This window comes from Schistocerca gregaria, chromosome 6 (genome assembly GCF_023897955.1).
Source record: "Schistocerca gregaria isolate iqSchGreg1 chromosome 6, iqSchGreg1.2, whole genome shotgun sequence".
NCBI lineage: Eukaryota > Metazoa > Arthropoda > Insecta > Orthoptera > Acrididae > Schistocerca > Schistocerca gregaria.
Window position 1 is genome coordinate 172198662 of NC_064925.1, and position 14019 is coordinate 172212680.

At 41.4% G+C, this 14019-nt stretch overlaps 1 protein-coding gene across 1 annotated transcript in view; it reads left to right on the forward strand.

Annotated features, from left to right (window-relative positions):
• Nucleotides 1-14019, forward strand: part of LOC126278403 (protein Spindly-like) — a 119248-nt gene that overhangs the window by 23666 nt on the left and 81563 nt on the right. The window contains exon 2 of the mRNA XM_049978505.1: nucleotides 8484-8657. Coding sequence (XP_049834462.1) covers nucleotides 8484-8657 — 174 coding nt within the window. The remainder of the gene's footprint in view (nucleotides 1-8483; nucleotides 8658-14019) is intronic.

Sequence of the window (14019 nt, forward strand, 5' to 3'; positions counted from 1 at the left end):
ACGATTCATTTGCTGTTTGTGAAGTGGCTGACAAACTAGTTGACAGAATTTGACAATGGTAGGGACCTTATGCAAAAACAACCCAGAATCCCTGCTTCAAACCAAGGACAAATAAGTTTCTTAATCTGCATTCTTACAAGGAAACAAAAAAAAGAAGTCATACGTTCCATTATATATTGTCAGCGATGGGTGAGAAACGTGAAGTAGGAGGTAAGAAATAGAACATAGCACTTTTCTGCAATGATAGCAAATGGGGAGTCAATGTATTTGATTTACTATGCCACAATAATACCATGGTACTAAAAACCAGGTGCTGGCCTATGTGATATATGTATGAGCATTTAGATGCTTCATGGATAAACGGCACCGCCAGAGGGCTTCCCACTCTTTGGTGGCTTCCTGCTTGGTTACCACGGGGCCCCAGCCTTTGTAGCATTTTTTTTCCCTTCCACGCTGCATGTCTATCCTCTTCGCTATTCATTTTTCTCCTCCCCTGGGGAACACTTCTGGGGTATTCTTGGGAATGTTCTGCATTCTGTCGCTGAGGTACGAACAGTCTCACCCTTGTTTTTTGCTCCCTTTTAATTTCTTTGTTTCCCTTGTCCTCTTGTTCCTCCTCTTCGGCGTTTGAGGATCCTGTGTTGTTGGTGTTTTTCTTTCTCTCCTGAAGGCCGGCCCACGTGTCTGACTCATCACAAGTGACTGAGTAACGTGTAATTCCCAGCCCCGGGTCACCAGGTAGGGTTTGCATGTACCCCCTGGTACAGGCCAGGCCCAAGGAGGGGTGATTGCCTGAGCTGTAACCTTCTCAGACTGCTAATTGATCCCTCCGTCAGGTGTTTGGGAGGGGTGACTTGAGGTGTGAGCAATCACCTAACGCAGTGCGCCCCCTTGTGAAAGGGCCCCCCCCCCCCCCCCCCCCCCAGTTGGAAGGAGCGGGCCATCGGAGATGCTGGCAATCATGGGGGATTTCCCCACAATGGGTCTATCATCTTCCCACTCCACTTCTACAAAACAAAAACGCACTGAGGCTAATGATTCAACAACCCTTCCCGCTGCACCACGGTTCCTTGTGGTCTCATGCACTGGAGATGGTCAGTCCTTCGCCATGGTTAATCCGTTTATCATTCGGAAAGTTGTAGATGCAGTTGCTGGCTCTGTGAAACCCTACTCTCGTTTAAAGAATGGCTCATTGCTTTTGGAGACCACTCCTGATTCTCAAGCACAGCTGCTTGCTGCCTTGCTTCCTCACGATTATCCTGTTCATGTCAAATCCCACAGAACTTTGAATTCTTCCCGTGGTGTAATTTACACCAGGCTGCTCGACAGTCTAACTAAGGCTAAAATACAATTTTACCTCTCTGATCAGGATGTCATTGGTGTTCATTGTGTAACGAAAAAGGTAGTTTCCTCCTCTCTTCGTCACCTACGATAGAGTGGTGCTTCTGTCGAAGCTCAAAGCAGGCTATGAAATTATCACCGTCCGGCCATACATTCCGAACCCGATGTGCTGCTACCAATCTTTTAACCACACTAGAACTTCTTGTAGACACCCAGCCACATGTCACCTGTGGTAGAGTTGCGCACCAGGGCGATTGTCCACCTTCTCCCCACTGTATCAATTGCAATGGTGGTCATGCTGCCTCATCTCGCGATTGTCCCATGTATCTAGACGAGCGGGTTGTTAAAGAGAGCCGGGTAAAGGAAAAGATGCCTTATCCAGTTGCTCGCAGGTTACATGGCTAGTCGCAAACCATATGTTCTCCCATTTGGTACCTATAGTTCTGTTCTAGTCAGCCCTCGCTACATGAAGAACAAGACCACGCAGACATGCGACCTCCAATTCGGCTCTGACGTTGTGAAGTCACCCAGTGTCAAGGTAGCATCGCCATCCCCCCTGTCCAGCTGTGCAACAGGCTATCAAACCCCTGCCTCAAAGAACAAAACAACCAGCTACGCAACAGGTAGGCTGGAAAGGGCAGAAGGAGTACTCTCGTGAAGACTTCCTCAGTCTCTCCAGCCAAACGACACACAAGTCTTCATCTAACCGGAAAGGCTTGAAGAAGTCCTCCAAATGCAAATGGTCCTCTCCTTTGCTACCTTGAAGATCCTCTTTGATGGTGTTGGCATGTGATACCTTAGCCCGGCCAGCCTCTGTGTCGCCTGTGCGCACCAACAACCACTTCTCAGCACTGGACTCCACAGACCGACCACACAAGCAAGCTGATGCTTCTGTGTACCCCATGGAGCAGGATCCTCCTACTTCTGTGCCCTGTAGTAGTGCCTCTTCCCCAGCTGTCACTCAGCAGGCGCCGAGGTGACACTCCTATGTCTCTTCCTCATAATTACTCTCCTCCGATAGAAAGTTCGTGGCCTTTGGTCCCATGACGACAGTTTACGGCTGCTTTTAGCGTCGCAGCATCCTCTTGTACTCTGCTTTCAGGAAATGAAATTGCACCTTCATGACCGCTTTGAGATTTCACATTTCTTATGGATTTGTTTTGACCTACCCCCTGAGGTCGGCATTCCCTCTCATGGGGGCATCATGCTGCTCATACAGGATGACATTTGTTGTCAGCTCATCTGGCTGACTACCAAACTTCAAGCTGTGGCAGTTCGCCTTTTCCCTCCCCACCTGACTCTTTCTCTCTGTACTATTTATGTCCCTCCATCATTGGCTGTACCAGGGCAGACTTCCTTCAACTTGTTTGGCAGCTGCCTCCACCATTTTTGCTACTTGGTACTTTAATGTACATCCCCCTCTTTGGGCTTCTTACAGTGCCTGTCAGAGAGGTGCCCTGTTGGCTGACCTCCTTCTCCAACTTGACTTCTGCTTTAACACTGAAGCATCCGTTTTCCATTCTGGCTCCTCGCACACCTATTCCCATTTGGAACTATCTTTCTGCACTGCCCAGCTTGCCCATCGTGTTGAGTGGTTCATTCTTTCTGATACCTACTCGAGCATCCGTTTCCTGTGTGCTGTCCGTTTGCTGACTCCTCCCCCATTCGCCTGCGCACCTAAATGGCAGGTTTCTAGGGCTGACTGGCAGCTTTACTCCTCCCTGATGACCATCGAAGAACAAGATTCCCCAGTTGAGATGACCAGGTCGAATATCTCGCAAACTTTATCCTTCTGCTGCAGAACATTCCATCCCCTGCACTTCCTCTCTACCACGTCGTGTCCCAGCCTCTTGGTGGACTGAGGCATGCCGTGATGCAATTTGTGCATGTAGATGTGCTCTTCGCGTTCTTAACCACCACCCTATGCTGGCAAACTGCATTCATTATAAACAGATGTGTGCAAAGTGTTGTCACATCCTTGGGATATCAAAAAAGCTAGCTGGATTTCATTCACTAGTTCTTTTAACAGTTCCACACCTTTCTCTGTTGTGTTGACCATCCTCCGACGGCTCTCTGGAACCGAGATCCATTCTCCAGTTTCCAGCTTGACAGTCTTCAACAATGTCATTGTAGACCCTAGTGCTATCCCCAACACCTTGGGCTGTCATTTTGCAGAAGTTTCAAGCTTTTCGCACCATCACCCTGCCTTCCTCTATCGGAAACAAGTGGAGGCGGCTCGGGTGATACCCTTCCCTTCTCCGAAACGTGAGTGCTACAGTGCCATCTTTACTCTGAGAGAGCTCGATCATGCTCTCAGTTCGTCCTGATCCTCTGCCCCAGGGCCAGATGCTATCCAGATTCAGATGTTCCAGCACCTTTCTCTTGCTGGCAAGCACTTCCTGCTTAACACATACAACTGCATCTGAGCAGAGGGCACATTTCCTGGACGCCAGCATGAAGCCACCGTCATACCCATACCTAAGCCCAGTAAGGACAAAAATCTTCCTTATAGCTACTGCCCCATCTCTAAAACCAGCTGCGTTTGCAAGATGGTTGAACGATTTGTGCCCGGCTGGAGTGGTGGCTCGATTCTCGGCATTTACTAATGGAAGCACAGTGTGGATTTGGAGTGCAGCTTTCTACAGTTGACCATCTCGTTACTTTGTCCACCCATGTCATGAATGGTTTTTTGCGGAAATTCCAGACGGTGGCTTTGTTTTTTGATTTGGAGAAGCCCTAGGACACCTGCTGGAGAACTGGTATCCTCCATACTCTTTACATCTGAGGCTTCCGTGGGCACCTGCACCATTTTCTTTAGGCATTTTTACAAAACTGAGTTTTCAAGGCGTGTGTGGCCTCCGCTTGTCAGACACCTTTATCCAGGAGTATGGTGTGCCTCAGGGTTCTGTCCTTAGTGTCGTCCTCTTTGCTATCACCATTAACCCTACAATGGCTTGTCTTCGGCTCTCTTTTTGTGGATGATTTTGCCATCTGTTGCAGTTCTCCACGGACCTGTCTCACTGAGTGGCGTCTTCAGCACTGTCTTGATTGTCTTTACTCCTGGAGTAAACTCATGACAAAACAGTCTATGAATTTCTGGTGGCCAAATGGGGTTTCTCCCACCATCTCTACATCTTAGGCCTGTTGCCCTTCCATTTGTTGAAACTACGAAATTTTTGTTGCTCATGCTCAATAGGAAAATCTCTTGGTCCTCCCATGTCTCACTTGGCAGCCCACTGCACGCGATCCCTCAGTCTCCTACGTGCCCTCAATGGTACTCCCTGTAGTGCCGATCCAACCACCCTTCTCCGTTTGTACTGGTCCCTTGTCCCTTCAAAACTCGACTATGGACGCTTTGTTTATGCATCTGCACGCCCGTCCCTCTTAGGCCGTCTCGACACTATCTACCATCATGGCATCCGTTTGGCCATGGGCACCTTTTACACCAGCCTGGTCGAGTGTGTGTATGCTGAAGCTGCTGAACTGCCACTGTCTTACCACTGTGACTTTCTCCTCAACAGGTATGCATGGCGTTTGTCTGCCATGCGTGGCCACCCCTCCTATGCCTCCTTCTTGGATGATTTGTTTGATCTTCAGTATGGGGCTCGTCCCTCTACTCTGTTACCTCCTGGAGTCCACTTTCGCCACTTGCTACGGTGGCTTAACTTCACACTACCTGCAACTTTCCCGGTGGGTGTGAACCCTTCACCACCTTGGCTTCGTGAAGCGGCCCATGTTAACCTTGGCCTTCATTCGCTTTCTGAGGTCACTACTCCATCGTTGGTCAGTTGCTTCCAGTTTCACGACCTTCGCATGGAACTTTCACGATAGTGCCTTTGCATACACTGATGGCTGTCTGACTGACCATGGGGTCAGCTGTGCCTCCGTTATTGGCACCCATGTCTTTCGATATTGGCTTCTGGCACACTCCTCAGTATTTACAGCCAAGCTTTTTGACACAGCCTCTTAAATTGTGTCCTCTGCTCAGACTCCCTCAGTTCCCTTGAAAGTCTGAGTGCGTACACTGCTCATCCCTTACTGCAGCATGCCCAGGAAAACTTTCACTTGCTCACTCTTCGTGGAGCCAATGTCATGTTTCTGTGGGTCCCTGGTCATGTCAGTCTACCAGGAAACAAGGCTGCTAATGCGGCCGAGGCTGCAGTCCTCGTATCTCAGCCTGCGAGTACCTATATTCCCTCCAATGATCTGTGTTGCCGTCTCAGGTGATGGTGTTCCTTTGGCATCGCCACTGGTCCTCCCTTCACGGGAATAAGCTTTGGCTTATTAAGCCTCTCCCAACAACTTGGATGACCACCTCTCAGCCCTCCTGCTGGGAGGAGGTCATTTTAACTCTGCTGCATATTGGGCACTGCTTTTTATCCATCGTCATTTGCTAAGTGGCGGTACCCCACCACTTATTACGCATTGTGCCGAAATTTTAACAGTCCGTCACTTCCTGCTGGAATGCCATTTTTTAACAATTCATGTTCCATCCTGGGTTTGCTGTCTGATTTATCAGCTGTTTTAGCGATGGATACGCAATCTGTCGACTGTGTTTCACTTTTTATCTGGCGATGACCTTTTAATTTTTAGTTTTGGACCTGCATTTCTGTATGATGCTTTTTTGAGCGCTCTTTCCACGTGCCACGTGTCTCCTATTCTGTCCCTTGGGACTGATGTGTAGTCGTTTAACTCCTCTCTGTGTTCGTGTAATGGTTTTGACTTGGGCGCATATGACCCCAGTTGTTTTTTGCACCCTAAAACAAAACAAAATGGATAAACAGCTATGTCTTGTATTAGGAGAAGGGCGACACAACCAGCAAAAGCAGTTTTCTTAAGTCATTGGTGGTTGGGCTAGTTGTAGGAGAAATGAGACTCCTAAAAACAATTTTACCCAAAGAGCTTTGTGGAACAGATTTTGACATGTTTTGGGTGCAATATTCCAGGATCAGCAATGCAGTCAGAATCAATCTCAATAAAGTGGATGATGCCTTCTTTGCAGTTAAAAAAGAAAAAGGAAAAAGTCCCTTCAAATACTGTGTTTGTTTGAAATGAATGCGCGAACAGCATCGGAAAAATGTGTCGAGGTTGCTGTAACAGTTAGGTTTGAAAATATTTAAATATCCAGAATTTTATCAAATTTGAAATTAATTTATGATATCTTCATTTTGTTTTAGTTCATGAACTATTTTTATTTGTAATTGTTAGCTTTATCTTTTATTGATATGCGTACATTTCTTACACTGTGCTAAACAATCCTTCTTTCTTTTGATTTTCTTAATTTTTAATATGTGGTTCATAATGTTGTTAGAAACACTTTAACTGAATAAAAAAGAAAAATAAGATCTCATGTTTTGATAGATCACAACAATGATATAATGAAATGAACTGACCATAAAATTATCATTGGCTTTGTCATAGTGTGGAAATTAACAATACTTTGTAATGAATGTTGCCTTAAGCTTATTTGTTACTGTATATTACTCCAGAACCTTTATTTTAATGGAGATAAATTTTTACCCCACATTCTTATTTGTGTCTCAGAATTTGCACCCTGTTATACCAAGATTAAAATTCATATAAACTAGTTAACAGTGTAGGTATGAGGATTATTCACAGTTTTATTAGTTTGTCGATTTACCATTCCATTTGCATGTGAACAGGGGTGGGGGTGTGGGGTGGTACTCCGCCACGCAAGACCGTACAGAATATGGTGGCCAATGCCCAGTAACCATTTTTCATCAGAAGTACTGGACAAGTTCATTTGTTTGCTGGGAGGGAAGGCAGGCAGTGTGTGGCCAGTATGTGATACACTGCAGTGACAGAATTGATGTGAGGTGCATGAACTGCAATTTTTCTCAAAGGATTTTACAGAAAATAATCAGTAAAAAAATTTCATTCTTGAGTTCATTATAGCTACATATGTTGCCTTCTTTATGATGTGCTCGTCATTTCGTTACTGGTCACAGTTATTGTGATATGCGTTTTACTAAGACACTGTAGGAAATTTGAAAAAGTTTTACAATGAAAAGTGGGGTTGACATGATTTTGCTTACAGTGCACATTACATAATATGTTGCTGTGTATAAAATTTAGTTAACATATTGAATTTTTCTTAAGACTTGGATGAATATCTATCTGTCACCAATCTCGAGAAAATTGATGTGATGTAGCACATTCATCTGTGATTGCACACACCAGTGATTATGCATGCACCAGTAATAAATATCCGCAACATTTCTCTTATTTCATAAATGATTTGAGGTATCAAAATGATGGTTTGACAAATGATAGTGTATATATTGTGTCATATTCTTAGTGTGCAGAAGTTCAGCATCTCTGTGGTATTCCACAAACTATAGACATTTTTTTTATGGAAGAATATAATTTTAAAGGGTCATTGATAACTGAGGACACTAGAAATGCTGTGGGTGTTTGAACAGTATAAGTGAAGATATTACATATTTATTTTTGTACTGACAAGGTGCTGTTTAATAAGCTGTTGACCTTACTTTTCCTCTGTTCTTCACTTAATAAACCACAGTTTCAGAATTATCTTGCAATTGCATTGCACAACATGTTAGTGAGGTGACAATGTGTAAACTGTACTTTATTTTGGCAAAGGAATAAATTTAACATGGCAACAAGAGAAATGTAGGTTTTACTAAAAATTTGCAACGCGTGACGCATCTATGAAATTTATAAATGGTTAACTAGCCAGTTGAAAATAAATCACTGCTTTTTTTGCATTTTCAGTGGAATTCTTTTCAGACACTAACCAAAGCAGAGGTAAATGTCACCATGTGAGTGTGGGCAAGGAGGGGCTCCACTTAATATTTACAAAAAATGTGAGCATAGACTTCAGCTTAGAATGGTATGTGTCTTATAGCTCCTGCGTATAATGCCATCACTACCACTCTCCCCATGTGTGCCCTGCTGACTGCGCATTGCCAACCACGTTATTCTCAGTGCTCTCTTCTGCTACTAACATCCACTGATTTGAAAATTATGTGTAAAACACTTAACATAAAAATATCTTGTACTTGCTAATAGTTTTCAGAATAATTTAGGAAGAAAAATGAAATTCTTTTCAAGAACTACATTATATAATTGTTAATTTCTTTTCTGTGTCATCCATACAGGAAAGACAGCAGGAAATTCACAAGCTTCATCGCGATATAGAAGTTGCAGAAAGTATGAAACGAGAAATGCAGGATGTCATTAAATATCTAGAGATGGAAAAAATGGAGAAGAATAAGCGGTTAACAATCACTAAGAAGAAACATGAACTAGAGCTATCTCGACTGACTGGAAAGGTAGTTATATGCAGTACTTAAAATGAACTTTACCTTCTTTGACCTAATTGGAATACAGCTGTATATAAATGAATTGGTATTTTGCATCCTCATTTGAATATTCCTAATTTGATGTTTTATCAATGGATACATTGCCAGATGAAAGGCAGAACTTGAGTACAGTGGATTTGTGCATTTACTATGACAATTCATCATTGTATTAAAAAAAATATCAAACTCTTCATTTGAGAGTCTGCAAACAATACTTCATTAAAAGAAGGGCAGCCCTTTAAAAAATCAAGACTAGTTAGTGGTGCAGCTATTACTGAACCTGTGGTTAGCATATTGCTGTAGCTCCGTGCTATGAGTCTCTCTCTCTCTCTCTCTCTCTCTCTCTCTCTCTCTCTCTCTCTCTCTCTCTGTGTGTGTGTGTGTGTGTGTGTGTGTGTGTGTGTGTGTGTGTGTGTGTGTGTGTGTGTCGCTCCCTACCCATCTCCCCCACCCCCTCCTCCCTCTACTAAGACTAAATACTACATTTGATGAAAGTATGGGACATATATTTATAATTGGATATTATATGTTGCATTACTTTTATTTTGCTTGTTGGGCTCAGAATTATGTAAAATATTGTATAATACTGTTGTGATACATGTAGTTTTGAGGTTTCTCATTCTTATTTATACTGGTCCCCAATGGTCACCTGTCCACTACAAGTGGTAAGAAACCAAGGAAAAACTACCCTTTGTCGACAAGCATTCTTTGCATTAGCCTGCCAACTGGTGCCGATAGGAACTGAATTAAAGCAATCTTGGCTGTATAACACTACATCACCCGGCCTTACTGTCTATACATTGAGCACCATCTGGCCGCAAAGTTACAGTGAGCCAGGCATGCCCACTGTTTAAGTCAGTTTGCTGTGGGTAAACCAGAGTTCTCCTGAAGTTTTTGCCTTTTGGTCACAAAATTCAGAATGTTCAACGCGTGAGGATTTTTTTTGTTAGTAAATTTAGGGAAACAGATCGTGTAAGTGTAATCTTAAGTATACATCATATTTTTGGTTGCACCAAACTGAAACTCTGTCAGAGGTATCTAATGTGAGGTAATTTGCATTAAATGTACTTGACACAGCATACTCTAGCGAAAACTTAGCGACGCCCATTTGGTTTCATTATGAGAAACAGAGTGCTAAGTTTGTAACTGTTTATTTATTCATGTAAGAAGCAGCACCAAATTACATATCTTTTGACACTTCTGGAGTGAAAGAGTCAGCCAGTTGTACTGTTGTCCAGGTTGTGCCCAAATGCGTAATTAGCACATTCTTCGAGGAGGCTCCTTTCATGTCCCCCAGGTTTGGAATTGACTTGATATTACATTTTCTTACAAAATTTTCTTCTTGTTTGTAACATAAAAAGCTTTTGCCTCTCAGTCAAACTGAGGAAACTTATCCGTTCGGAACAGTGGAGAATTACAATGCAACAGTGGGAGAGAGTGCTTTTGTGTGAGTAAGACTGAATTACTGAGGTGAACTGCATGAGAACTCATTTGCTGGTAACACTCTTCTTATTAATATTCAAAACTTACGAAAATATATTTTTAATATAATTTTGCTATACTGGCACCACACTCGCCAATCATTCAGCTGAATCTCCCTATACATATTTTTTTGGGATGACGGTGGAAAAAAATCCATTGATATTAATCTCGTCACCAACATAGATGCTTCAAGTGTTGCACTGCCTCTGCTATTATTTGCGAATTTGGTCATTTCTTATAACAATTTTTAATTGCTTCATGCTGTCATGTTTTTGCATGACACTGCTTTCTTCAAGTCTTCAAAGGTGGCTTTTCGAATAGCTTTTTTGCTGGTTGCCTAAACTGCAAACATTTTTTCAAAATGTTTCATGTATTAATTTTTTATAAGTTTGTTGGCAACATAACCTTCAGTTTGGTGTCCATATCACTTCTGTTTGGTTATAAAGGATGTGACAAGTTGGACATCTGTTTTCATCATTTGACTTATTATTATATGCTTTAGAGTTAAAAACAATTTTACACAACATTCATGATTTTTCTTCATAGTCCATCTACATTTATTTCTTTAAACACAACACTATAATCCTGTGAATTGTAACCTTGATGACTGTAACAACACAGGTCAGAAACTCGTATAGGCTCTGAGTAGCCTAACGAAATTTTAAAAGTAGGAACATAGACAAGTAACTCTGAGGACAGATTGAGATTTTACTTGAGTTTTGCTTACCATCTGTTATGGAAGGGTCTCAAGATAACTAGTGTTTTCTACACATTGTCTGTAGATGCCATCTACTGTGGTGTATTAGAACGATTTCATCTATTTAGTTGTTTACACTGCAGTGAATTCATCAAACATGATTGCTTTCATGTACTTCTTGTGTATTTAGTATTATGGTGGTATTTTGAAATTTCACATATTTACTATTTTCACGCTGAAGTCCCCCCTGCTTTTAGAGGTGACCCTATTCAGAAAAAATAGGAAATGAATGAATGTGAAATGCTTTCATAGGTTTTTAACAATGATTATTCAGATGTTTCTAATAATAATGAAGATCCAGATGACTGTGTGACTGGAAGTCAAGTGACATCATTAATCTGTAAAGAAGTGTGAGGTGGCAGTGTTTTCAAGTGATCCCAACACAGGCAATAAAGGTGATTCTATTCGTGTGATTGTTTCATTTTGCCATAATGCCAACACTTTAAAGATGGAGCTGAAGTCTCACTCGAGCCTAACTGAATGAAATAGTGAATAACAGGGTAAATATACATGTTGACTATGGGATGTGCAGACTGACTAATTACATAGTGGGTGTGCTGATTGAATAATCATCACTGACTGACTGAAAGATGTAATGACTGACACAGTAACTATAGATCTTGACTACTGGGAGCAGACTGACTAAACATAGTATTTGAACTGGTTGAGTACTTGCCACAGCCTGACTCTGGAACCTTAATTGTTGAGTACTCTCTGCAGACAACTATATGGATTTGTGTACACTGCCTGTATAAAGATGCATATAGTACAGAAATTACATAATGGCAAAATGTATTATCTTTTCAGTATTAACATAAGTCGGCAAAAGTAAAAATATAAAAATGCATTAGGCAGTGATATTATCTTGGTTAGCAATAAGCCTAATGGCAGATAATAGCTACTGTTGCATGTCATGGAAGTTTTAGTATGCTATGGGATAGCCAAAGTCCGCAAAGAATTTTTGGGAAATACTAATTACCAGTGAGAGTGTTCAACAACCAACATATTATTCTAGGACAGTAATCAGAAAAATTAGATCATAAAACTATAACAACAGAATTTTGACAAGATTACATTTTAAGATTAGTGTGTTCTCAAATATTGTTACCTGGAATAAGTATAACTGTTTAAATACACAGTTTTTTCTAAAACTAAGATGCTCGTCGAAAAGTGGAGAATGAGGCTTTCAAGTAATGTTTATTAGTCCTGAAATAACTTTATAACGGGTTTGAATTTTAAAAGCACATAGTTTTAATGAATCATAAATTTAAAATATTTTTTAAATTAATTTTCTTAAATAAAATATTTTCTGGCTGCCTCCATAGCTGAATGGTTATCATTGCTGCCTTCAGTGCGGAAGGACCCAGTTTGTTGGTATTTCCACAGTTTTTTTCTGAGGTAGATAGGTCTGCTAGGAATCCATTTAGCCCTTGTTAAGCCAAATGATGGTTAGCTTGAATAAAGAAGCTGAGGGTTCATTTACTGACAATAATGGCTGTAGGGATTGGCAACATACTGATCACATGTACTACGATAATGGATCACTCCTCATACTGTGTTGTAGGCAGCAGTTGGCTGTTGGAACAGGCCTAAGGTCGAATCCTCAGATGTTGTTTACTTCTACCATCAGTGATTGGAAAACCATGCGTTGACTAACAAAGTTTGGTAAAATATAGCATTCCTAACAATTTAGAAATTTCATGTATTCATGATATATGCATTATGTGTAGAATAGAAAATGCAACTGGAAAAGGAAAAAAGAGATTAAGGAGTGGAAATAAAACAAGTGGAGCCATTCCACCTTGATACTTTTCATCCTCCTTTTGCTTTACCATGGTAGGTGTCCTTTCAACAATCATAGAATGATAGGGAGCATTATCAAGAACAATTTGTTGATATTATTGGAATGCATTGTGCAAACTATTTCTCTTGACTCTTCTGGCGGTACAATCCCACAGACAAGAGTGATGCCGAACATTTTGACCAACTATCATTTAATGAACTTGCTTCTGACTTCATTCATACCACATAAACAGGGTGTATACGACCCGGGAGATCTGGGAAAACCCAGGAATTTTTTCGTCCGGGAGAAAATCTGGAAAAACCTGGGAATTGTTTAGAATTCCGGGAATTTTTCATTGTTTTAGTTTTCTGTTAATTTTTTAAATTTTGACTTGTAAGAACATATACTCTAACAAAGGATATACTGTATCCTGCTACTGCAGAATAATACTGCAACAACAAAACATGAACAAGAGGGGGAAAAAAAAAACGAAAATAAAACTTAAGTTGCAAAGGAATTGCACCATATACAACAACTAAACAGTGCTCATACAAGTGTCTGCCAACAGCAAAATGTATCAAAGGCTTTAGGAAGACTATGCTTTGTAACAAAAAATTGCCTCTGATGAGTGTGGCATCACAACTGTTTAAATTAGATTCGTTTGAGCAATTGCGGGCGGGCTCTTGCGCGTGCGCACTTGAGTCGCCTATGAGAAGTATTTTCTCCCGCTTCTGGTTACAGAAGTGTGGCTGGGCGCGACTACTTAATGTTGCCCTGGTTCGGAAATTAGTAAATCTGCGGCTGATGCACAGAGCAGTCTGAGTTGTGGTGGAGATGTGGGTCGTCTCCACGTGACCTGTGTTTGCGTTTAGTGATTTTTGTTGTTTCCTCTTTGTTTATTGCTGTCACTTTAAATGATATCAGAACGGATTTTTGTGGCTGGGAGCTATCAAATGAATTAAAATATGTTCGCGTAATTACGAAAGGCTAAAATATGTTATTGGTTTGATTTCATTTCCACCTTTCTGACAGCCAAACATTAATCGCCTTACAGAACAATGAAGTTATTTTTGCTGGTTTGCTAAAGAGATTTGGCTTTTATTAATCTTTTCTGTTGGGGCAGTCAATTTATTTGAAATGAAGTGTTTAATTTCACACTATTGGCTAGTTTCAACTGTTTGCTGCATTTCAAGTGCATGTATGGCATTATGCCATAGTAAAGAACCAAACATGAAATGATACAGTACTGGTACTGAAAGAAAATTTACATACGAATGTGCATTTTTAAGCCGAATTTTGTGTTTTAGTAT